This window comes from Cyprinus carpio, chromosome A9 (genome assembly GCF_018340385.1).
Source record: "Cyprinus carpio isolate SPL01 chromosome A9, ASM1834038v1, whole genome shotgun sequence".
Classification (NCBI taxonomy): domain Eukaryota; kingdom Metazoa; phylum Chordata; class Actinopteri; order Cypriniformes; family Cyprinidae; genus Cyprinus; species Cyprinus carpio.
Window position 1 is genome coordinate 12523924 of NC_056580.1, and position 24798 is coordinate 12548721.

Below are 24798 nucleotides of genomic sequence, written 5' to 3' on the forward strand. Positions count from 1 at the left end.
GCATTACAAACTTTAGAATGGTAGTTAAATCGTTCTATGCATTAATCTTGTTTTGCACCTCTCCATTTCAGTTATTATTTCATGTTCACTGCAAATTTCAGTTATTATTTCATGTTCACTGCAAAAACGATGCAGGATGAGTTAAGGGCCAAAGTGTAATATTTTTCAAAACCCCATAAACCTAATGATGACCTTGTCTTAAGCTCAAAACATCTTCACTCACATACTTAAGTTACTCATTTCTAACCCTTACAAGCCAACAGAAGACAAGGGATGTAAACAAAATGACAAAACTGAAAATTAGCATTTCATGGTCCTGAACAAACAGAAAAAAAAAACGTTTTTTAAAAGGGTCTTGAGGTAAATCATTATGAGACCAAGAAATTAGCTTGTAATTTATTGGTATAAAAGGTTAAGGAAATAATTGTAAAAACCATGAAAACATAAACACCACTGACTTGTACCTTATAAATAAATCACTTTTACTCTTGCATAAGCTAAGTGTTTTGAACATAGCGTTTAATGAGCTTTGTGCACACGCACATCCTTCAAAATTACTCTCGACTCCAAGAGGGTACAGAGCAAATCCTATGACAATGTTTAAACATTGACAACATGTCTCTGCTTAACTGTGTGATCAGCATAATGCTGCGGATGAAATTTAAATCAAATTTCATATACTTGATTGTTCAGAGGAATAGTTTCACACTTAAAGGTTCCATGCCAGTAACGTATTGGCAGCGCAGGATTAACTCTTGTCCAATCCACTCCAAAACAACACAAGAAAGGGGAGGGAAATAGATACACGCACATTCACAAACACACTCATACCACTCACGCAAAGAGGTCCAGGGCTGCAGCAGGTTTTAATGCTCTTATGGAAGGCCAGAGAAATTGCACACATGGCACAGCGTCCAACACACACACACCCTGCCATGCCATTAGAAAATCTTGGACTCTCTCTTAAACAGACGTCAGTCAACAGTAATAAATAAATTTCATCTTTAGAAGGCTTTGTTGGGCAGGAAGAAAAAAAAAAACATCCTTCTTAACTCCACTACTTTCCTCACAGGACCAAAGTTCCTGTCTTCTGTCTGCTAATGGACTACTCTCAGAAATATTTTCAGACCACAGCGGCCTCACAAGTAATGCTACATGAACCAGTTTCCAACAAACTGAAAAGAAGGAGGGGAGGCGAAAAAAAAGAAGGGGAAGAAAGCAGCATCCTGTAGGTCACGTTTCTGGAGAAAACCTCAACTCCTCAGGGTCAGAGTCTTTGGGAAGACTGATCTGAATCAGCATAATCCCACCAATATTCATCCTGACATCAGCTCTTAGCAGTATTGGGAACAGTGTTTAAAGGGAGAGTGACAGGGTGTGACGTGGAAAGCAGCTCATTGGTGATGCACAGGGTGTCATGACATCATAGTAAGAAGTCTTCAGTGCATCGGCCTCTAGACTCCCTCCTCTTCAAGCTGGTTGTCCTTATAGATATCTCTGACCAGCAGCACTCGAGTCAGGAGCCTAGCCAGAGCGCTCTTCTCTAGAGGTGTCGAGCTGAACCACAGCGGACTGTCCGAGGAAGCAGAGACTTCTGGCCTCATGTACAAAAAATCTGTCCTCTGTCTCACAGACTCTGGGCTGAAAAGAGAGGAAGAGAAATGATGCCAGATATCCATAGGGTCCATTTAACAAAAATAGAGATTCGGCGACATTGGAAATCCGGCTTATACAAAAAGACAATTGTTATTTTAAAAGGCAGATAAAAAAAAAAAAAAAAAAAAAAAAACAAATACTGAAATCAATAGTTTTAAAAGTAAATTTAGGAATCACCACATGTACAGTATGAAAAATAGATAATCATTTTGAGATTGGCTAACGATTACAGTTAAAGGTGTTATTACATTTTTATCATCATTAACTTTGAGCGAGGTCAAAAATAATCTAAATGTAAAATGAGCAACTGGGCAAATATACAATATCTACTAATAAGACAATTTAGATAATTTTAAAAAGAAGAAATTTTATAATATAAAGTTAAATATAATTATGATCTCCACTGCATTATAATTAGATATAATAACTACCGTTTAAAAGTTTTGGGTGAGTAAGATTTTTAATGTTTTGAAAAAAGTTTCTGACGCTCAGCAAGGGTGCATTTAATCAAAAATGCAGTAAAAAAAAAAAAAAAAAAAAAAAAATCAAATTATGAAATATTACAGGCACCATTCTCTATAGTCAGTTTAATGTGTCCTCATAGTACAAGTGTCAACACCATGTTTCAGGATGTGAACAGCAAATGTTATAATCACTGGACACAGCTTATTTGAAAGCAACTTAAGCGAATCATGGTCTTTCCCACCACAACAATGCTGGTATTAGGCCAGGGGACCTCCAAACCTCTTATACCTGAAGATCTTCAAATGACAAAACAAGAAATTGTTATATTGTTATATATGACTCACCACTTTGAAAGGTAAAGCTCATACAGTCGGCACTCATGTTTCTTAACAGGACAGGGAGCAGATCCTCCTGAACCACTGTCTGCCTCAAAGTTTGAGTCACAGTTGTCTCTACGCCTCCTCTTACTTCCTGATTGCTCTATGGAAGGAGAGACAAGGTTTATCATCGGGTACAAGACAGTCAAAACAAGAACAAGCAAACAACTTAAACAGAAATGCAATAAACACAGAAAAAGATGGTTGTAGAATAATACTAATGAAAAAAATAGATACAAAAATATAACATATATAATGTATGAATTCTGCTATGTCTAATGCTTCAGATGAACACACCGTGCTGCTCCTGTGAGATAGAGGGGATGCGTATACAGACGGTGGTCTCGTGGCTGTGCGGTTTGGAACTGCTTGGGCCGTAGACATTTCCAAATGAGAGGCGTAAGTGCTGTTCAGTGGTGCGGAGACCAAAGTATTTGGTGTTGAGATAGAGAAGAGATCTCAGCAGGACAGAGGGCGTCTGCTCCCCAAGCTGCCCGCTGCTCCACAGATACTGCTCTTCAACACGACCCCACCGAGAACCTCAACAAAAAACCACTCACAGTCACACACTGATATTTATAAATCAGCAAAAACATTAGATAACATTCAAAATCAGAAAGACTCCATATACTGAGCGATGATTTATGTGAAATGTCCTCATAGTTGGATTGAATCAACAGCACTTCAGAATGTGAACAGCAATAGTTATAATCACTGGACATTTTAAAACAACAGTGACATTACAATCATCCATTCACACTTTTGAACATATTAATGCTTTTACCATCAGGAAGCACACTGGGTTGCCAGTCTTTGAGGAGCTTGTTCAGTTCTTCCCCAAACATGTGGTACTGTGGGTCACCAAAGAGGTCATCTGTCCGTCCTTTATCTTGTAAATGCTACAAAAAGTATTAAAACACAATCACAACACCTTGCAAGACACATGCTTATAATAAAAAGTGACGAGTCAGTCTCAATGAGCAGTCTGATGTGTCCTCATAGCAAAAGCATCAACAACATGTTTCAGGATGTGAACAGCAAATGATATAATCACTGGACACTACTTAGACCAGGAGTGCTCGAGACTAGACAGTTTCCATCAGAGTTTAGTTTCAGATGCAGCTTAACTACTTAATCATTGTCTCTTTAGTTCTCCTTTTCAATTGGTGTTGAACTAGGAGTAAGTTGGGATAACCAATTTATTGGTTATGGGCCATTTTGGTGCACATTATCATCTTATTTTCATGAATGTATTTTGTAAGAATACAAATAGTTAACAGAATAAACGTTTAAATTGTATCATGTGCACCAAAGGTTTTTTTCAAGACATTGTTTTTGTTACTAAATTATACAGTCAGCTAGTTTAATGTCATAGCTTATATATTTTTATTCAAATATAGCTTTTCTCTGTAATGAGGAAATGAGTATTTAGTGGATTGTGTATAACAAAGGGTTTAAAGAAGAGTGACCATTAGTTCCACAAACACAGTATTGATGTTCTGTATTGGTGTAGAAAAAACATAGTGCTGGTGTTGGATCGGTATTGGCTGATTTTTTGAATTTGGAATACTCTATTTAATCTTACACTGCAAAATAATAACTCAAAAGAGATTGAGAGATAACATCATAATTATTTACTGAACCCTTAAATTAATCACAATTATAAAATGAAAGCAATAAAAAAAGCAGACAATTAATCATGATAATCGGCATAATCGCCAAAGCCCTAAAACAGACAATTAATTGCAATAACCTTGACTATTTTTAGACAATTAATCATCAGCCAAATTTCATAATCGTGACAGCCCTATTGGAAAGGCCATATCATAATTCTGAATTAATTTCAATTAACTGTATAGCCCTACTCTGGAGAAAAGCCTGCAGATATGAATTTTTATGGGTGAATATTGGGTTTTCATAAATGCTGCATTCATTTATATTAAAAGTACAGGTATACAAAAGTGCAAAATTAAGTATAAGGATCCTCTTTTACAGCTTTAATGAACAGCATTCATGTGCACAAGGCTGTGGACAGTCTCACCTTCTGGATACTGAGACAGAGGTAAAGGACACTGTCTGGAGTATAGCTCTCCCCGCTGGGTCGACGCACCTCTTTGACAAAGCAAGATAAAGACTGATTCAACTCAGCTGGGCTCAAGGACAGGAGACTAACTGTTCAACAGACAGACACAAAAACCAAAAAAAAAAAACCCTTGAGTAACATTAGTACAGCACAGAGAGACTTTGTAATTGTAATAAGAAATACAAATACACACACAAACACAAACAAAACAAAATTAAACAATAGACAACAATATAAAACAATATTCTATGATCAATTTGAATGGAAAAAAGTGCCCTCATAAATCAAAGTGATCAACAAAACTGTTTCAGAATGTGAACAGCAGTGAAGTTATAATCATTGAGCACATTTAAACCAAACAAAAGCCTCTCAAAAAAACACCCAAGCTTGAATACGTTTATGTTAGTGAGAAGATCATTCAACACTAAAACCTTGTTTCTGGCTCTCTTCTCCTTTGGACTGGCTGGACGGTGAGGCTTCAGATGTGGCCCATCTCCTCCATGCATTTAAGCCATATTTGGAGTTCAAGGGGAAAGTGCTGTCTGCTGATGAGGACTCTACTGTTGGTGACGAGGATAACGAGGATGAAGACTCTTCCTCTACTGCCCGCCTCTTCTGGCCCTGCAGCAACAGTAAGTCAGAAACATCAGCATACACACAGTCATTGTTAACAATCACCCTCTGTGACGCCACAAGCCTCATATAAACCTCAGCAATCACAACACATCAGAATGTGAACAGCAAATGGATTTCTAATCACGGGACAGCACTGGATGCAGTGATACTAGGGTAGATGTGTTCATTACCCTCCTCCTGGTTCTGGGCCGAGGCGTCTTCTCTTTCTCCTCAGACAGTACTGAAGGCAATGAGAAGAGTGTATCTGTATCCAGACACTCAGCCAGGACGGGCTCTGATGCTGAAACAGACCAGAGCAACACTTCTTTACTATGTATAATAGTGTTGTTTGGAAACAGTGATTACATATTAACAGAGATTAACAGACAAATATACTTTTACTATTTAATGCAGGCATCATCAAGATTCAAAAAAGGCATATCAAAATCATAAAAGGGCAATAATATTTCACAATACCACGTGTTCATTTGGTGCTACTGTACCTAGGGGCAGGTCCTTCTCCAGGTCCAAATCTGGTTCATACTTGTCTTCTTCCTCCTCTTCTGAACTGCCACTGCCATTTTCATGTTTTACACCTTCCATCTTCACTTCTCTAATGCTCTTTTCACATTTGATGTCTAGAAAAAGAGAAAAGGGGTTTTGGATCTATCAGTGTTGCTTTGATGGGTTTTTCAAAACCGGTTCAAAAAGACACAACAGTTTAATTACAGTTTAATTTTAAAATGTTTCAGTGTGAATGTGAGAAGTGTAGAACTGAGACTAGAGATTGTGAAAAATCTGAGAAATGAGAACCAACAGCAGCCAATTGCTGAGATGAAGGCAGTGATGTTACAAACTCAAGCAGAGTCCTGCTTCAGTCTGTTAGATGGCTCCTAACATGTTCTTACTTGAGCATTTGGGTTTCTCATCTTCTTGTGCAATCATTTCAGCCATTGCTATTAGATCAGCTTCCAGAGGGTCAGAGGGGACTTTGGCTTTGAGCTCACTGATGGTCTTTACAATCTGCTCAGCATTCTGCAGCGTTGTTGGTAGAAACACTGGCACAGGCACCTGAAACAACCAGGACAAGCCACAGAGGAAATTAAGGTAATTTCCATGAGGTAAGGCATGCTGCCATAATGTATATTTGAAAGTGAAAAAAAAAGTGAAAGTGACGTGACATACAGCCAAGTATGGTAACCCATACTCGGAATTCGTGCTCTGCTTTTAACCCATCCAAAGTGCACACACACAGCAGTGAACACACACCTCACAATCCTAACACCCGGAGCAGTTGGGGGTTCAGTGCCTTGCTCAAGGGCACCTCAGTCGTGGTATTGAGGGTGGAGAGAGCGCTGTACATTCACTCCCTCCACCTACAATTCCTGCCGGCCCGAGACTCAAACTCACAATCCTTGGATTGCAAGTCCGACTCTCTAACCATTAGGCCACGACTTCCCCCTTCCTCAGACATGAGAATGATATTTCGATCATTCTCATGTCTGAGTAAAATAAACTGATAAAAGAATAATAAAATCAATAAAATTCATATTTATAAAAACAGAGAAAATTATATATAAATGATAAAGCATTTTTGTTTTATACATTTTATTAATTTAAATAAATTAACAAAATAAATTAATTAATAAAATAATATTACTTGCACAATATGAAGCATTTTCACAAATGGACTCAACTACAAATTTTACTGTATCTTCAACTGGATGAGGAGCCTGACTGATAAAACCTTACGGAAAATACATGTATATAAACATATTGTAATTAAAAACAATGTGATACTTTGATTCTGTGAGGAAGCTCTTACCGGTACAGCTATTGCAATAGGAGTGGGTGTGGCCTGAGCATAGAGGTTCATGGGTACTGGGATGTAAACGGGAACAGGGATTGGAATAGGAACATACTCTTTTCCTGAGCCCTCCACACTTGCCTCATCTGAGGAGAAGCAAAGACAAAAGCACATAAACCTCCATCTTTTCCAGAAAAAGTTTGTGCAGCTGCATTGTCACAGAAGAGCTGGTGCTCACCTGTCTGCAATGGTTTGCTCTGCATGTGGGGTTTGCAGTAGGTGGCCTTCGTCATGGTGAGAGGCTTGCAGAGCACAGCTTTATTCTTCACATCCTTCAGGATCCCTCCCCCAGTATACGATACAGGCCCCTGAGTAAACGACTGCAACAGTCACAATAAGAACGTAAAAAACTAAACCGAAACAACTATGCAACATGCCAGTTTGTAGCTTCTTTTGTTTAAAAACGATTCAGTCAAAACTGACAGCACCCTCACCATCTTAGATGTTTGGGTTGCTCCTCCAAACCCTGTAAATGGACCAAAGGATTTCATTTTTAACATGACAGGACGATTCAGACATGCACATTTCCAGGAGGTTTTAAACTGTACCTAAAGCTGTGTTTTCTGGGCCTTTCTGTGTGGCCATGTCAGGCTCGTTCTGTTGGCAGTAGAAGCGCAAAAGACACTGCTGGTCACAGAAATGCTTCATCTCTGCACGCCATTGTACAGACTCCGTCAGGTTCCCTTGTACCTTACAGCAGTCGCAGCGCGCCGCCTAGTGGACACGGCAAAGAGTTCAGGCATTTCTACTTAATGCAGCACAGATGATTATAACTGATAATTTACAAGATATAATTTAAAATATGTAGGATCTTTGATCATGATCAAATCGGGCAAGAAGATCAGTGTACCTTGTAGTACCAGTCATGAAACTTTTTAGCACACGTCTCACTGCAGAAGTCCCTGCTGACTCCATCTATCTGTTTGGTGACCGATTTCTTACACATCTGGGTGCAGTGGTTGCAAGTGACACACTTCAGGCCCAGACGCCGGGCGAAATCCTGCTTGTACAGTAACTTACAGCCTGCAAAGTAAACAAAAACACTGCCTGAAATATCACTTCTGTCATGATGGATAAATGTAGCAAATAGTTGAATATATCAAATATGTCAAATCACTAGAGCATTGTCCTCATACCCTAAAGATAAAATCATAACATGTCATGATGTGAACAGCAGTAGATTTAATCACAGGACAATATGCTGTTAAACACGGCCAGAAATTTGGATGTAAACAGAATAATGACCTTCACTACAAAAGGGCCTCTTCACACCTGAGAACTTCACAGTCTCATGCAGAGTCTTCTCTTCCTGACAGTGCTCGCAGAACGTCACTATGCAGTGGAGCTTTTTGTAGTCCTCACAACAGGCCTTACTGCAGAACTGATACACCTTATCCTGTAGAGATCAGATATAATGACCAGGGATGTGCCCCAATCCAAATACCGTGTTTGGAAAGGAAATGATGTGTACTATGGAACCCCTAAAGGGGGATACGTCGAATTGGAAGGAAAAATATATTTTCTCTCGAATTATGTCATTGGGTAACTGTAGTGTATATAAACTGTGGGCATCAGGGAGCCACTATTAATATGTGGGGTATTGAATTTGCTTTTGAATGCATGCTAGCTCGCTTTTAACTTTCACTTTTGAGATTTATGATCACAAGTACTATGTGTATACTACGGAACAGCAGTACTTAACACAATTTACAAGATTAGAAGTGGTGCTCAGGATCTGCAAATCAGTCACCATCGTCCTATCAGTTATCTCTCCTTACTCTGTTTATGTGGTAAGTGAAATTTTTCTGTGCCTTTCCTACGGTGGCCAAGAAGTGCAAAACAGATTATAATCGTCGAATGTGTTATTTGTTTTCTGTGCCTTTCCTACGGTGGCCAAGAAGTGCAAAACAGATTATAATTCTGAAAACAAAATAACAAATTACAAACGCAAATCTAAAAAACAAAATAACAATTCAGAAAAAATAACAACAATTCAGAAAACTGTATAAGTCAGAAAACACAACACCAAATCCGAAAACAAAACAAGTCAGAAAACACAACGACAAATCAGCCAAACCTGAAGAGGTAGGTATATTCAGAGATGGTACTTGGACGAGACATCTGTCAATCAACGTATACAGAAAGAACCAGCTGAAGAACATCAGAGTCATGGTAGAAAGTTCAGAGATGGTCTTAAAGTAGCTCAGTCTAAATGTATTGTATGAATTGCACTTACTATGGAATAAAACATACGGAGTGTCTATTTACACATTGTGTAAATAACCTGCCTTATTGGCAGTAACACGTTAATAGCAGCTAAAATTATTCCGCTCCAGTGGCGCAGGTGGTTAAGCGTGTGCTCTTGGCGTCCCTTTTCAAATCTCGTATATCACATCGTAAAGGCATTTATTTGCAATAAAAATTAAGGAAATAATCAAAAAGGTGAAAATAAAGTACAGGGTAGGGTATGTGTAGGTGTAGGGAGGGCTTTATTGTACCAATAAGGTGGCATCCATTTAATAATTTGAATTAAAATTATAATTTACACTCAATACGTTATTATTGCATACTGTTTTATAATGTACTACAATCCTGAAGTGCAGATAATTGCCACTATTTGCAACAAGTAGTATACATAGCAAAAAATCCTGCTATTTTAACACAGTGTAAATAGGTATTTGCACTTAGTGTAAACAGCATATTGCTAAAAATACTGCTATTTTCACTTAGTGTAAATAGAATCGATTGCTAATACGAGATTTGAAAAGGGAGAAAAAAAAAGTTTGGCAAAAGGCTGGATCGAACCTGGGTCGATCGCATCAAAAAGCCAGGGGTACACGCTTAACCATCTGCACCACTGGAGCTTGTGATTCAAGACTGCTATTAAAGTGTTGACTAGCTCGATCACACGTTACAGAGCAGAATTACTGCCAATAAGGCAGGTTATTTGCACAAAGTGTAAATAGACACTCCGTATGTTTTATTCCATAGTAAGCGCAATTCACACAATACATTTCAACTGAGCTACTTAAAGACTCAAACTTTCTACCACGACTCTGATGTTCTTCAGCTGGTTCTTTCTGTATACGTTGATTGACAGATGTCTCGTCCAGTCAGCGGTGAGTAATACCAAAACAATGGCGCGGTCTCAAACTATACCTACCTCTTCCGGTTTGTCCGATTTGTCGTTGTGTTTTTTGACTTGTTATTTTGTTTTCGAATTTGTCATTGTGTATTCTGACTTGTTATAAAGTTTTAGAATTTTTCACTTCTTTTCCACCAAACTTTCCAAATATGGATTCACTATTCGGGCACATCATTTATTTTGTTTTCAGAATTGTAATCCGTTTTGCACTTCTTGGCCACCGTACTTTCCAAATATGGATTCACTATTCGGGCACATCATTAATAATAACATTTCGATCTTGGGCTACTCAAATTCTTGAATATAATAAATAAATAAATCAATATAGATATATGGGCCTAAATTTGGTTTTGGAAAATGGGGGGGGGATTCCCCCTTTAGGTGGCTCTTATGGGGGGGATTTTTTTAATTTGAGGTGGGAGGTAGGGTATTTTTTCAGACATATTTCTTAACTACATTCATCCAACCTTAATGTTGCATCACCCAGTGTATATGTGTTTTACAATTTATAATGTTATTGATTCATATTTATATTGTGAGGAAGATACTTGAAAAAGAACTTTGATTTCAAACTCTGAATTGATTTTAACTAAAAATAGACAAGTAAACAGTCAGTAATAAAATAAGAATAGATAAATGACAAGCAACAGCACAAACAAAAAGTTTTTCAGGTAGGTATAACAGTAATATTCAGGTATAGACATACCATAGAAACTGAATAATCTATTTAACTTTAATATAACACTGGTTAGTCTTCAATGTATAAATAAACATTAATGACAGACAGCAGCAGGTTTATTTCGGTTGCTGTCTCTTTAAGACCTCATGCACGGATCTAACGGTTATACAATTTTCAGTTCTTAAATTTACATTCACTTAAAAGACTACATGTTTAGTATAAATCGACCGTTTGCGTAAAAACTCATCAAGATGGGCATTTTGACAATTTTGTATGTAATAAGGCGCAACACAACTTAATTCTGTAGTCATGCGCTCTTAGATGTAGCTCTATGTGTGTGTGCTTTTTTATGTGAGCTCACAGAAAGGGGTCTCACAGAGAGCGTGCAAGTACTAAATTGAGTGCTTGAATGTTTAAAATTGTAAGATTCAAAAGCATGTGCAAATGATACATTCCGTCATCTGTTCCATCTGTAAACTAATATTAATATTAATTATTAACTAATTAATATTAGTTGAAAATGTACGTCCAAGATCTCACCTCCCACTCCAGAATCTCTGGCTTCAGGTTGAAGGAAGCACGACAGTAGTTACATTTCAGCTGGATGTTCTCAGGAGCTGAAGCAGGAAATTGCCCATTGGCTGATGTCTGGATGGTGGCATTCTGCATGGGACATTTAGATAAAGTCACAAGCAGAACGTTACCATTTTGTACTTAGACATGGACATTCCTAACATTTAATGATGCATATACTAGCTTGCATTCTTATACTCAATGTTCTACAGAACGTTCAGATATAACACAACATTTAAAGGCATCTGAAATACCTGGAACTTGGTGACACATTGTGAACTGCAGAAGCTCAAAACCTTCCCTTCAGGAAGAGTTGCCTGGTACTGAGGTAATGCATTTCTCTTACAGAAGTGGCATGAGGGCTCAGAATCTACAAATACAAACAAGATCAAACGTGACCTGACATTTATAACAGATAATATTAGCATTATATGTACTGCAGAACAAATAAGGACAACATTTTGCATATTCAACATGTGTTATGAAACCACATCAAACTTAAGAGAACACAAATTTAGTCCGTACGGCACCCGTGGAGTGAAAGTGACAGCATCAGCTCTAAGTTGTGATTATCTACTCACTCTGTGCAGCAGCTGTGAATTTGCTCTTGGTCATACAGGCTGTGGTGCAGTAAGATTCCATGGATCCATTAGACCCAATACACTGAGTGGCATCTAAAGATCTACACATCACCTTACAGCCACTACACTGCACCATCTTCCCATGAGTCTGTGGTAAAAGAATAATAGAGAGTAATCACTAAAAACATCAAAACTAGATTAATCAAACTATGACTCAAAACAAAACTGAAATGGGGAAATGGCTTAGTGTAAATTCCAAAGGCTGTGATTTTATTAAATATATGTACTATGTTTTCCAGAGTGAAGCGCACCACTGTGTTCATTTACATGTGGGCAGCTCATGAGTCTGTGTCTCAGAGCAAACTCATCTCTGCTCTAAGTTTAGGTCACTTATAACACACATTTGAGTACAAAGTTCAAAATTAAGAAAATTGGATATATAAAAATATTAATATTACAGCTATACTGTAAAATAAAAACTATAATTATATTATAGATATTTAAATTTGATTTTGCATTATAATAGTAATATTTCTTATTTAGCTTTAAAATTTTTTTTACTTTGTATTAATATATATATATATATATTTTTTTTTTTTTTTAAATAAAACTAATTGGAAGGGCATGCTAACAGTACAGCCATCACTGTAGGATGTGAACCTTACAGTTTGACTTTGCAGTGCTCCTGTTCGGAATATCAGACAGTCCAAGACTGAGCTGAATTAAAATAGTAAATTTTTTTAAGAAGAAATTTCCAACAACTTAAACACTGACCTGTTTATAGTCCCTGATGCAATTTTGACAGCAAAAACGTTTCTGCTGACCATCAATGAGTAAAAAGTGGTTTGCTGTTGCACGACTAGGCAAGTAGTTCCCACACTGTTCGCAGCAGTTCATGATGAGCCCGTTAGCCATACGGTAACGATTAAAGCATGCGTCGCTGCAGATCTTGTGGGTCACATTCTTAAAGCTCACCTCGTGTCGAATCTAGAGAAGATACAAAAAGACATACATCAAAATGATGCATTGCTCATTCAACAGCAATAGATAAGGATAACGTTATAAAATCAACAAACTAAATTGGTGTAATGGTTCTTTGCTCCTGTTCCCAAGGTGATCACCATGGATACACCACAAATACAGTCAAGGATGGCAGTAACCATGGCTACAAGGCTGGAGGCTTGATAGTGCTTGAAAATGATATTCTACAATGGACAACAATGAAAGGTGGGTGAAAATGACAGTACTTGGGTTTTTCATCCAGGTGCAATGAACACGTATTACAGATGCACTAAATATGTGCACTGATTCTGAGCATTCTCCCTCATTGGCAGCACATTCAAAGGCAAGATTCCAGTGCTACTATGAGCAAATATTATTTCGGCGCATAGGCTCTAATGCAATCAAAACCACAAATTTACAAACATAATTCCTGCGGGATTAAAACTCCCTAAAGCAGACTGCATCACTTGCAGTGTATACAACCTAGCTGACCTTCAGCCCGGATTACACCAAACCGACGGTCGGTCATCGGGCAGTTTTTGTTCGTCGGCTGACTATGTTTTCTCAGTGTGTTCCGCACCATCATCTTAAGTCGATCCTCGTCTGCTTTTTTTTTTTTCTTGGCCGATTCGACATGTTGGCTTGGTGTGTCAGGGCAACTTTGGACCCAGATAATGCCAACGTGATCTGACCCCGCAGTCTGCTTTCATCGCCACTAGTTCATCGGCATCTGCTTTGTGTGTTCCAGGCTTTAATGGGAAAAATCTAGCTCTATTGTGTCACACTAGTCACCATTATTTAATATTCATATAAATAATATGCAAGAAAGCCTTCAACATTCATTAATTCACCAGTATTAGGTCTTACTACGTAACAAGATTTATTATTTAGGATCAATGCTTTCTAAGCGGGATTAGTTAATTAGAGTGTACAGACATTTTACTTTATGACATTGTTTAAAAAAGAGAGAAGAGCACAAACTCTTGGTTGTTTATTTGATTTTGAGATGTGGCCATTGTACTGGAGACAGATGAGCATGCATGGGTGGGGTTTAAGTGGCCTAAATCATCTGTCATTTTCAATTTTTTTCGATGAATAGAAAGTTAAATAAAAATATTTTTTTTTTCAACATTATAAATGTCTTTATAGTCAGTTTACTGTCAATTATTCTAAAAAAAAATGACTGACCCTAAACCTCTAAATAGTAGACTATATACTTATATAATTCATATAGTGTACATATTCATAAGTTGATCTGTCAGAAATGTTGTCAGTGCAATAGAAATGGTTGATCAATGAAAGGGTCTAATGACCCTTGTTATTTGTCAAGTATCTTTGTCTGTCTAAAGGTATGCCTGAGCGTATTAAACAAAAATGCGAGCGGAGAGCCCTGGATTCCAGAATTGGCAGTCTGATTAACACCATATCCTAACCAGGCACGTCAATATTCCTGACAGAAGCAATCTGTCTGTCCGTATTGAATGTGAAACAAAGGTTTATAATAATTTTTTTAAATTAAATTTAAAAAAAAAAAGTCTCAGAAAATAACTTGCAGACATAGTCATGGTTGCAGCTGGTTATGACAGTGTGAGACATTCTAACAAAATCAAAAGTATAGCGCAGGGTTCCTCAAGAAAAAAAGTCTGGCCCACGCTAATTTCAAATAATGTGGCATGAAAATTCAAACGCTGCATCAGAAAATGACATTAACTTATATCGTGGCTACACCGGACGCGAGCGACGTAGTGCAACAAAATACAATAGAACTTATAATCAGTGATGCTGTCTACACTGGTGCGACAAATCCTGAACAGTTTTGAGTGAGTGAGTGATACCATCTTTGTTATGGATGTCGTTTTGCAGTGAGTTCACAGTTTTAACGCCAGTTTGCTTTAGCTTAATTTATTTTCAACATCTGAGGTAAAATATCTATTGATGCTTTCACTATGGCTATAAAGATCACACAAAATAATATTCAAACTCACATTAGACACTTTTAACATTGAATAAAGCACATAAGCATTACCTGAGATTATCACTGTCATATTTTGTATGTTGCTCCTGCCGCAACGACGCAGAAAATAAAAACCATTTTGAAAATAGAAATCTGTGTCGCTTATTGTCACGTGTCACTGTCAAAGGTGGTAAGGACAAAAACTACATGCAAAAGATACTTTATCGCGTCACGTCTGGTTGGGACACACGGTGTTACAGTTTGACCCCCCCAAAAAAAATCTAAGTATAACAATATGAATGCTGACAGATCTAATAATTGAATCAGCAATTAAGGAAAGTGGAGAGAAGAGATCCAGTCTGGAGATGAGCAGGAACAGTTGATTTGCACGGCAGACATGGATATCCAGATTTATTGCTTTTAATATTCAACAGGCAAGGTTCTTCTGTAGCTAAATGCTAAAATGTTCATAAGAGATCTGAATATTTATTGTGTGACCATCTTTTGATTATTTCAACCAAAGCAACAATATAATAATTGTAATAATATATATATATATATATATATATATATATACATATATATATATATATATATATATATTAGGGATATGCCCGGTATCAAATTTTCATTGCGATATTGATATATATATATATATATATATATGCAATAAAGCAAACAAAAATATATTTAATGTACCCTTGGCTTGGTATTGACGTCAGAATTCGGCCCTCGGCGAAAACTAATTGAGGAACCATGGTATAGCAGAAAGTAAAATGTCTGACCTCAGTGAGCTTTCCACAGACAGTGCACTTTGTTTTGAGTGGTTCTTCTGGTCAGTGAGCTTTCCACAGACAGTGCACTTTGTTTTGAGCTGGTTCTTCTGTGGATTCTGTTTGTTTTCATAAGCTGCCAAGCAGCCTGTGCTACAGAACTCCTGAAATGATTCACTGGAGTCCACCTGGGCCACTATGGTGCCTCCTTTCATATTGGTAATGTCTCTGATCGGGAGAAAAATGAAACACAAAAGAGAATGATTAAATTAGAGAGAGAAAAAAAATCTAACTAATGTACTTGCATAAAAGCCTGACAGTGTGTCCATGCAAGAATGTTTAAGTGTCATTTTAACCTGTGGTTAACACTTTCAGACAAGAGATACTCATTTTAAAAGTCATACTTCTTGCACATGGTGCAGCTTTTCTTGGGAGCGGGCTTATGGGAGAAGGCAGACAGGCAGGCTGTCGAACAGAACAGGTGGGATGAGCCCTTGCGCTGGTACGCAGTCTGGCCTTTCTTCAAAGGCTTCTTACAGTTGGCGCATGTGACTTTCATGGTGCGCTGCGGCTGCTGGGATCCTGAGGACGACTGGCAGGGTGGTTTGGGCAAAGGAGCTGCAGGAGATGGCGAGTCCACTCCAGGCTGCTTCTGGTTACGGGGAAAAGAGGCCGACTGGGAGATCCATGAATCTGAAGGAGCAAAAAAGGGTTTAATCTCATATGTTATGACAGGCTTCATTACAAGACCACTGCAAAACATTCTGGTCTTTGAATTTTGGTAACAAAGAATACAACCTTAAACTACTGTAAAATAAGCATGAGTGGATTTTCTATTTTCTAAATGCATGTTACAGATCTTATTGTGAACAATTAATCCGTCCACGCATTTCTTTTTTTTGTTGTTGTTGTTGATGTTCTGACCTCACAATGTTAAATCAAAATGTTATATCTGGACCTTTCTTTGAAAATGACAGACTTCTCTTTGGTCATGTACACAATACTTCTTCAATCATTGAGCATTCTTGAACCCGCCCTACAAGCTTGTGCTCATCAGCATCCACTTTTAAATGCAACATCCACATCTTAAAAACGATTCAACGACTGACGCATAGAACAAAGTTCAATAAACAGTTCTGATGTATGCCGCAATATGAAAGAAAAGAGCTGTCGCTGCTTCTATAACAGTAATTAAAAAAAACAAAAACAAAAAAAAACACAGCCAGTAGTCTGTCAGTGTACCATCTTTCCTACTGGTGTAAACCCCAGCTTTGCACTACATGCATTATGGATAATGGTGCACTGCTTTTGGAAACGGAAACCTCTATGGTATTTTTTTGTCAGTACTAGAGAAACAAGTCAATGGCAGCTGTTTTTACATGTGTTTTGTGTAAAGGATGACACAGCAGATTAGGGGTGGGCGATATGGCAAAAATATCATATCACAATTTTTTTTTTTTTTTTTTTTAGGAAAATCACAATTCACAATTTTATCGTGATTCTATGTCCTGTTGGTTTTACTATTTTGCAAGTTGTCTGAGCAGCACAGACAAACTAGATTCCCTGTTTTAAAAACAAAGCCTTGCAAGGAAACAAATTAATAAAAAAAAAATTAAAAAAAATTGAAATAAAAATGAAATAATAAAAACAACATTTTTAAAATAAGAACAAAGATACACATTACAAACAGACATAATATACAAATAAAACAAACAGTGCTTTATTTTTCAGGTACAGTAGGTGTATTTAGCAGTATTGTTCAAGAAATTTAATTAAAGCAACTGTATTAAAGTCCTTCAATCAAGAGCAGGGAGTGATTTTTCTGTGTTTTGTTGTTTTATTAACATTATGGGAATAATTCAACCAAAAACAAAAATTCTTTCATCATTTACTCACTCTCAAATTGTTTAAAACCTGAATAAGTTTATTCTGTTGAACATAAGTTACTCTGAAGGATGTGGAAAACCAAACAGTTGCTGGTCTTCAGTCACTTCCATAGTAAAGTGAGTAAATAATGACAGAAATAACACTTTTGGGTGAACTATCCCTTTATTGACAATTTGCAGCATGTTCAGTACTGTCGCTTTAAGACACGCATCTAATATACAGGCACTCATCCATTATTGGGAAATTACTCCATTACCTGAATCATTTTTATCCCGTTTCATTTTTTAAAATGCCTCAATGGCTTTATATTGTCCTTAATTGTCATTATATAAAGTGGTTTGACATAATAGAGCCATGTAACTCTACTGTAATATATAGGATAAACATACAAAAGATGTTTCACTGTTTGTCTACCAGATGAAACTTGAATGCCAAGATGAATGTAGTGGTTTAAAATACCGTAAAAGCTAATTTGGCTTATTTGAGCGTTTTACAAATAACTGATATCTGTGCATAAAACTGTTTCTTTCCGCATGGCAAGTCACACTGGCTGGCCTTGTTCATATTGTTGGTAAGGCATCGACCAATAACATTGCTTCATTCGCACCCCAGCCCCACCCCCGGTTCTGCTCTCTTGCATCTGCATGTACAAGTGCACAACTGAGTTTTGCTACAGGAATATTGTGAAAGAAGTATCAAAAGTCAAAGCGCTAAGATTAAAGTTGAAGAGTTCAGATGCAAAAGCCTTTAAGTGCTGTCTGAAATTTTCATCTAAAATTAGTTTTTTTTTTAATCAGGCCTATAATGGCAGAGAAAACCTACATTGCCATTAAAGTAAAATTACTGAAACTTAGCATGGGAGCCTGATAAAATTATTAATTTTATAAGAAAATTTCAGATGGCAGTTAGAGGCTTTTGCATCTGAACTCTTCAGTTGTACTGCCAGATCTGAGAGGTTGTAAGTGCTGACTTGTGGTTGTACAGCGAAACTGAAATAAAGTGCAAAATAAATATGTCATACACATTTGTGTCTGTCATTTTAGACATTTGTAATTATTAATCTGCCGCTTCGAATTCAAAACACGGGTGTTTTAATTGTTGTCTGTGTGTGCAAATAAAAAGATTCAGCTTTTCGCTTCAGAGCTGTGAGTAATTTCAACTCACAAATACAAATATTAATATGACAAGTTCTCAAAATCAAATCAACGAGCTCTCAAGTTTTATTACTATTTTACCTTCTCATACATTTTAGCGTCCGCACATTTCAGGTGTACGCGCTCAGAAAAAGTGCATGTCAGAACAGAATGCAAATAAAATGTTTAACCGGCAAGGCTTTAAAGCACATGCAAATAATGTACTTTTGCGATTTCAAATACAGTGTCTCATGTGCGTAACTCTACTGCTGAGGTGACATTTAATGTAAAAGTCGCTTTGTACAGTACAATGAGACCAAGTCGCCAGAACTGTAACTGATAGAATGTGCACCATAGCAAGATACTACGATATTTCTTCAAAAGCAGATTGTGGAAACATTTGAACAAAAATCATCATATCACACACCCCTACTGCAGATACATGTGGATGAATTACCAGATCTCTGGTGTGTCCCCGTTTCTCCATTCTGCACAGGCTGGCTCGCAGCGCTGATGCGTCCTGGGTTGAATGTGGGTGTAGGTCTGCTGGCTGCACCCTGGTTTTGCTGGGCCTCTGGGTTCAGGCTGAACGCACTGCTGATCTGCAGACCATTCTCAGCTCCCTCCAAACCCTCCAACCGGGCTGCCGCTGGACCACCCTCACCTTTCAGCGATGTCACATTTGTGATCATGAGGTTTATATCCTCTTGAGCACACAGTGCCAGTGGCGTTGCCGTTGACGTTGCCATGGCAGCAGCCGAAGAGTCCGTTCCCAGCGTGGTAACGCTAGCGATTTTGATTTCAGAGTCAGGCTCTGTGCTGCTCAGGGCATCCTTGCCCTCAGGGGGCGGCAGGGAAGAAGAGGCAGTGCCTTTGAGCTCCGAATCCTCCTCGTCATCGATAACGATTGGCTCGCTCTGGCTTTTGGTGCCAGTGATAGCTGCAGAGGAGGGAGGACTGGGCGTCTTGGAGGAAGCTGTTGCCGTGGTAGCCGACTCTGCACAGTCTTTGGCATCAGCGAGGGTCTCTGCAGGTGTGGGGCTAGGGGGCTGGACTCTCCCCTGAGAGTGAGCAGGAGGCCCTTCCACCAGTACTACATCGTCATCATTGTCTTCTGAGGCCTTGGGCAGGTCTGGCGCTGTCTGTGACTCTTCTGCAGATGGAGTCTGCTCCGTACTGGGTGTGGTTTCCATATGTCCTTCGCCCTCCTCCTCCCCCGTGACTGTACCTGCCTCCTCAACATCTGCCCTGGCTTCCAAATCTCCATCCATTGCTTAGGCAACCACCTGCTGACACAAACACAATGAGGTGAATAATTATCTGAGGAAGCAAAAAAGCCCCATAAATGATGAATTGAAATTAGAATAGGCTTGTTGATCAATAATCCCTTTATTTCATAAAGATGCTAATCTGATTAACAAAATATGACCCAAAAAAAATTTACAAATTCGGTCAGTCTCAAGTTAATAATGACAGATGTCAAGATTTTTCAAAGGGGTTATTACAAAATCAAATTACATTGAGGGGTTTAAAAAATAATAATAATAAATAAAAATCAACTTCAAATTATGAAATGCAAAAAAAGTTAAATGATTTGGAACTCTCGCGTCACCAAGTATCCATGACATCATCATAAAAAAAAATAGAAAAAGAACATCACTTAGCAACCCAGGGCTCACAAAATCGCTAACCCGACATTCAGGGGACTATTTTGTTTTCCAGTTGAGCTACCAAAACTTATCAGCACTCTTAAAGGTGCTGTATGTAAGATTTTGACTCTACTAAAGCATAAAAATATCATAATACGTTCACAGATATTTAAGAAACATGCTAAGTTAACATACTTGTTTATCTGAGAACAATACTGCAGTCAGTTATTCCCCTTTGAAAATGTGCGTTCCGGGCAAAAGTCGGTGTATGTTTTGGTTTGTGAAACCCGCCCACTGCCAGTTTACCCAATTGTATTTCGGCACCCGGGTTGCCAGTTGGCGGAAAACACAGCATATTTCATTTCGTTCATCGTAAAGTGCGCTTGTTCCTGTTTGTGTCATCAATCTGGCAACCTACGTGTGCATCAAGTCTGAGGAGGTGATGCCGGGTGAAAAAACCCTCTCCAATATTTTACATTTGAACTGCAATACCTAGTTCAACCACTCGGTGTCAATCCTACACATATAGCACCTTTAAATACAGATCTCCCGCAGGTCCTTAAAAACTCCTAAAGTGAGTAGTACCAAACTTAAGGCCATAAAAAGTTTTACATATAAAAAATGTCTTAATTATAATTTCAAGAGGTCTACAGTTGGGGACGGAAAGACAAGAGTCGTGATAGGGCTGGATTAAACTTCAAAAGGCAATGATGTCATTGACTAAATATGAGCGCTGCATGTTTCACGTCAAAAGCAGCTTGGATGTCTTTATTTGATAGTTTCTGAAGGTAACCGACCGTCTTCAGAAACGTGTCGTTGGCATTTTAATTTAATTTTATCTTTAATTCCTGATAAAGCAGTGGTTATGAGCACTGAGCTGCTTTATATACAGCTGTTACCGGGGAAACGGCAATATTTCAGCACTCCTACAGCGCCACCTCGTGAAAGAGAATGAATCTGCATTTCCAACAAGCCTTTCTTGCTGTTTATGGTCAGATCAATGCAAATATCAACTTGAGTTGTAAATGAGAAAGAAGTTAATGTGCCTTCTAAAAATCTAAACAATTAGGATAGTAATATTTATATTTTAAATGGACAATTTATATCCTTGATTTATCGCTTTTCATAAAAATGGTCTAAAGGCTGAAATGCTGTTGTATAAGATTTTTGTTTTTGTTCTCTTCTGTAGGCCTATCTGAACTGTAAATCATGTAATTTTATGGCTCAATACTGTATGTTACCATAGACAGTGTCAACATACTGTTCATTTTACTTGTGCAGCTCTTAAAATGGGTCATAAATCTGATTTTCTATATTTAAAAAAAAAAAGGTATTTTTTTTTATGTTAAATTAATTTTCGGGCTACCAAAATCTGAAGAGTACCTGCCCGAAGGGCTACCAGGGATTTTGCAAGCCCTGCAACCAAAATTATTAATTCAAGCAAAGGCAGGTAAAAGAACAGTAACTCTTATATCATCAACACGTGACCCATTTAGACTTTCGATACGGAGTTCAGAAAACACCATCAAACTATCTTTGTTGTCATGAAAAAAATTAAATGCATGTAATTTTAAGTACGAATAAATAAAAAAACAGTGAAATTAAATCTTTTGGTTTCTCCAAAGAAAATAATGGCAGAATGTAAATTACAACGGTTTTGTCTCTAAAACATATAGTAGTTCACAAAAAACAGTATGCTACAACTTTTAATTTGTAAATCTGTATCTGCTATGACAATCCATCCACTGTAAAGTCTTTTGGTTGAACTTTAATACATTTGGACTGCAATGCAGAGCCTGGAGTGTATCTCCCTCCATTCCCAGGCTTTGACACTGAATGCCTCATTTTCAGCTGAGATCCTAATGTTGATGCAATGACACAGACTCCTTATGGAGGCAACGCCAAACAGCACATACAAAGACACTGCTCAAAAAGATGTGACACAAACAAGTTAACATTTTGAACCTGCTGGCTTTCCTTGCAGGCTGACGTCATGATCAGGATGCTGGAGAGAGGAAAGTATATGCAGTGTTACTAATCCACCTCTCAGACGTGATATAAATCACATGCACACGCGCCATGCCAAGTCTGCATTCTGAGCAACAACGCAACTGTTTTCCACAGGCCCCACTAAAATGCAACACAGCTTTACGGCCCCATAAAGCTGCAATCCTCTAGCACCAACTGTATCAACATGATGAAGTCATTTTTGGGGATATTCCTACCATTCACCCCTGGGCCGTGCCCTTGACTCCGGACCCTCCGTATCCACACACACACACACACACACACACACACACACACACACACACACACAACCGGGAACCGTGCGCTGTCAAGGCAACCGGATGACGACGTCAACACGTTATGCTTCACAGGCTTTCATTATATTCAGGAAACTCAGGGGCCAACGGGTCCGCAAACTTGCTACGCGAGAGCCACCAGGCGGGAGGAGGCTCCCAATCTACCCCAACTGCCCCTTTTAACGCAAACCCCCGTCCCGTGTGTCGCTCGTGCTCCCACCCCTGGCCTCTCTGGCGCACGCAGCCATTGGATTAGCAGCGGACCTGAGGGAGGAGAGCCTCCGAGACTGCGCCATTGTTATTGTAATCAAAAACATTATAAGTAGTTAGCGGCAAATAATCCCCGCGACAAAACTGGAGGGAAACTAAATTTGAATTTCATGTGTACGAACATAATATGCATAACGGCCCTCTAACAACCCACATATAACACTGCGACCAATTTCAACTCTTGCTTTCAGTCAGTGAATCCACTTCTAAGCACATTAATATAGAGAATACGTCTGGTTTTGGCTATACTTGTGACCCCCTTTCGGATTTCAAAGAGGTTTGGGTTTTCTCGCTGGTATTACACTTGAGTGAAGGTTTAATTGAAGTTACCCGAGAGCGTTTACTCCTGGCAATCAAAAGGCAATACACGTGGTGGCCGGTGGGGGCGCTGCACTGTTGAGAAACATCAACTATAACGCCTATAGGTGACTAATCCCAAATATTTCACTAAATATTCCAAGCTTGTCAATATAATTAGGGGCTAGAAGCACATCTAGTGTTTAATTGCAAAAACAAGCGATATTTACTAATTGGTAAATCGTTTGCCCCCTTCAGTCGGCGGGTAGCACTGCCTCATGTCCGCCATTAGAGAGCGAGCGAAACAATGCGCGAGAGCATAGGCAACAGCACCCTGCCACGGCGGAGGGGGGAAATCTCAGGCGGGGTAAAATTGCACGTTAAATTACCCTCGCGTTCAAACACAGGTGACCCCGATGGTTTCCTCGGCTCGAGCTCCACGGCGGACATAGTTGTGAAAACTTTGGCCAATTACACACAGTTCAGCATCAAAACGCCAGAGAAATTCTTACCGGAGTAGAGCTGGAGACGATAGAGCGCCACTTTTGTGCCTTGACATAAATCCTGGCGCGCATGCGTGAAAACGTACCGACGTTCCAGGCGCGTGGGAGGAGACAATTGCCAACGAGCTCTTCGCGCGACTCACGCGGGATCGCGCGCGTTCTGGTCCGATTCGTTTAGAGGACTCGGTTCTTTTTTTTTTTCCACATACCCGATTCAAAAACACGATTCAGTGATTCTTTTACGCCATGACGCAATAACGCCACCACGTGGTCCTTGACAGCCCAGCGTGACATTACATGCTCTCAGGCACCTAACCTTACGTTTTAGAATATTATGTGTTTAATTTAGAATATTATGTGTTTATTGTGATTGCATGTGTTCAAGTTAAGTAAATTATAACTACGATTCATTTCCATGTATTTTGTCGTTTAATGCTAAATGATGTTAATTTACCACACACTTAAACACCTTTCAATTAAGTTTTATTTGTAATGTTTTTGCTATTAAAGGAACTTACTTTTTATCCGACAGACTCTCGGTTCTCTCGAAATGCTCTTCATCATCGCTTCTCGGTACATTATGATTCAGACACGTTCAAAAGAGAGGGCTCTCGGTTCAATGAGTGAGTTGTTGAGTTCGAGAACAGCTCTGGCCGAATCATGAACGAACCGTTTACGTCCGTTTTGTGAACTGGTTTAGCTGATTCATCGAAAAGAACCGACTCAAATAATGATTCATTTACGAACCAGATCATTTATGATCAACACTTGCGCGTGCACTCACAGCATTTGGGCAAAAATTAACCTACCAAATATTCAAAATGGTTGTTTGAGATTAGCGGCAACACGATGGCACACATGTCCATATTTTGGTGACGTTTTATATTATAAATAATCTAAGTCATGCAAGATTTGTAAATCAGAAATTAAAGTTGTTTATGATTGATTGACATGATAATACATGTAATAAAACATAGAATTATCCG

The 24798-nt window shown here is 38.5% G+C and overlaps 1 protein-coding gene across 7 annotated transcripts; it reads right to left on the minus strand.

Annotated features, from left to right (window-relative positions):
- Positions 1–384: 384 nt before the first annotated feature.
- Positions 385–24454, minus strand: LOC109064424 (zinc finger MYM-type protein 2-like). Of its 7 annotated transcripts, none has more exons than XM_042763530.1 (23): positions 24331–24454; positions 19248–20076; positions 16175–16463; positions 15835–15998; positions 12816–13030; positions 12042–12189; positions 11715–11830; positions 11428–11550; positions 8309–8459; positions 7914–8086; positions 7612–7777; positions 7498–7529; positions 7242–7383; positions 7022–7149; positions 6105–6267; positions 5700–5834; positions 5388–5497; positions 5013–5202; positions 4540–4670; positions 3283–3397; positions 2796–3038; positions 2466–2601; positions 385–1641 (listed from the first exon to the last, which is right to left on the minus strand). In XM_042763530.1, exons 2-23 carry the CDS (start codon positions 20059–20061, stop codon positions 1455–1457), a joined length of 4071 nt encoding a protein of 1356 aa, XP_042619464.1. In that variant the 5' UTR covers positions 20062–20076; positions 24331–24454; the 3' UTR covers positions 385–1454. The 7 variants fall into 7 exon arrangements, with proteins under 7 accessions (XP_042619464.1, XP_042619463.1, XP_042619466.1 ...); XM_042763529.1 differs by having other exon boundaries at positions 19248–20079; XM_042763532.1 differs by lacking the exon at positions 24331–24454 and adding an exon at positions 23822–23972 and having other exon boundaries at positions 8336–8459.
- Positions 24455–24798: the final 344 nt, after the last annotated feature.

Bases quoted from the DNA above. Each gene is read 5' to 3' on its own strand.
- LOC109064424 (XM_042763530.1), bottom strand. From the start codon at position 20,061: ATGGATGGAGATTTGGAAGCCAGGGCAGATGTTGAGGAGGCAGGTACA. The intron at 11,831-12,041 runs GTGAGTAGATAA...TTGTATTTGTAG, and splicing joins ATTCACAGCTGCTGCACAGA to ATTCTGAGCCCTCATGCCAC. The intron at 1,642-2,465 runs GTGAGTCATATA...CTCTCTTTTCAG, and splicing joins GAGCTTTACCTTTCAAAGTG to CCCAGAGTCTGTGAGACAGA.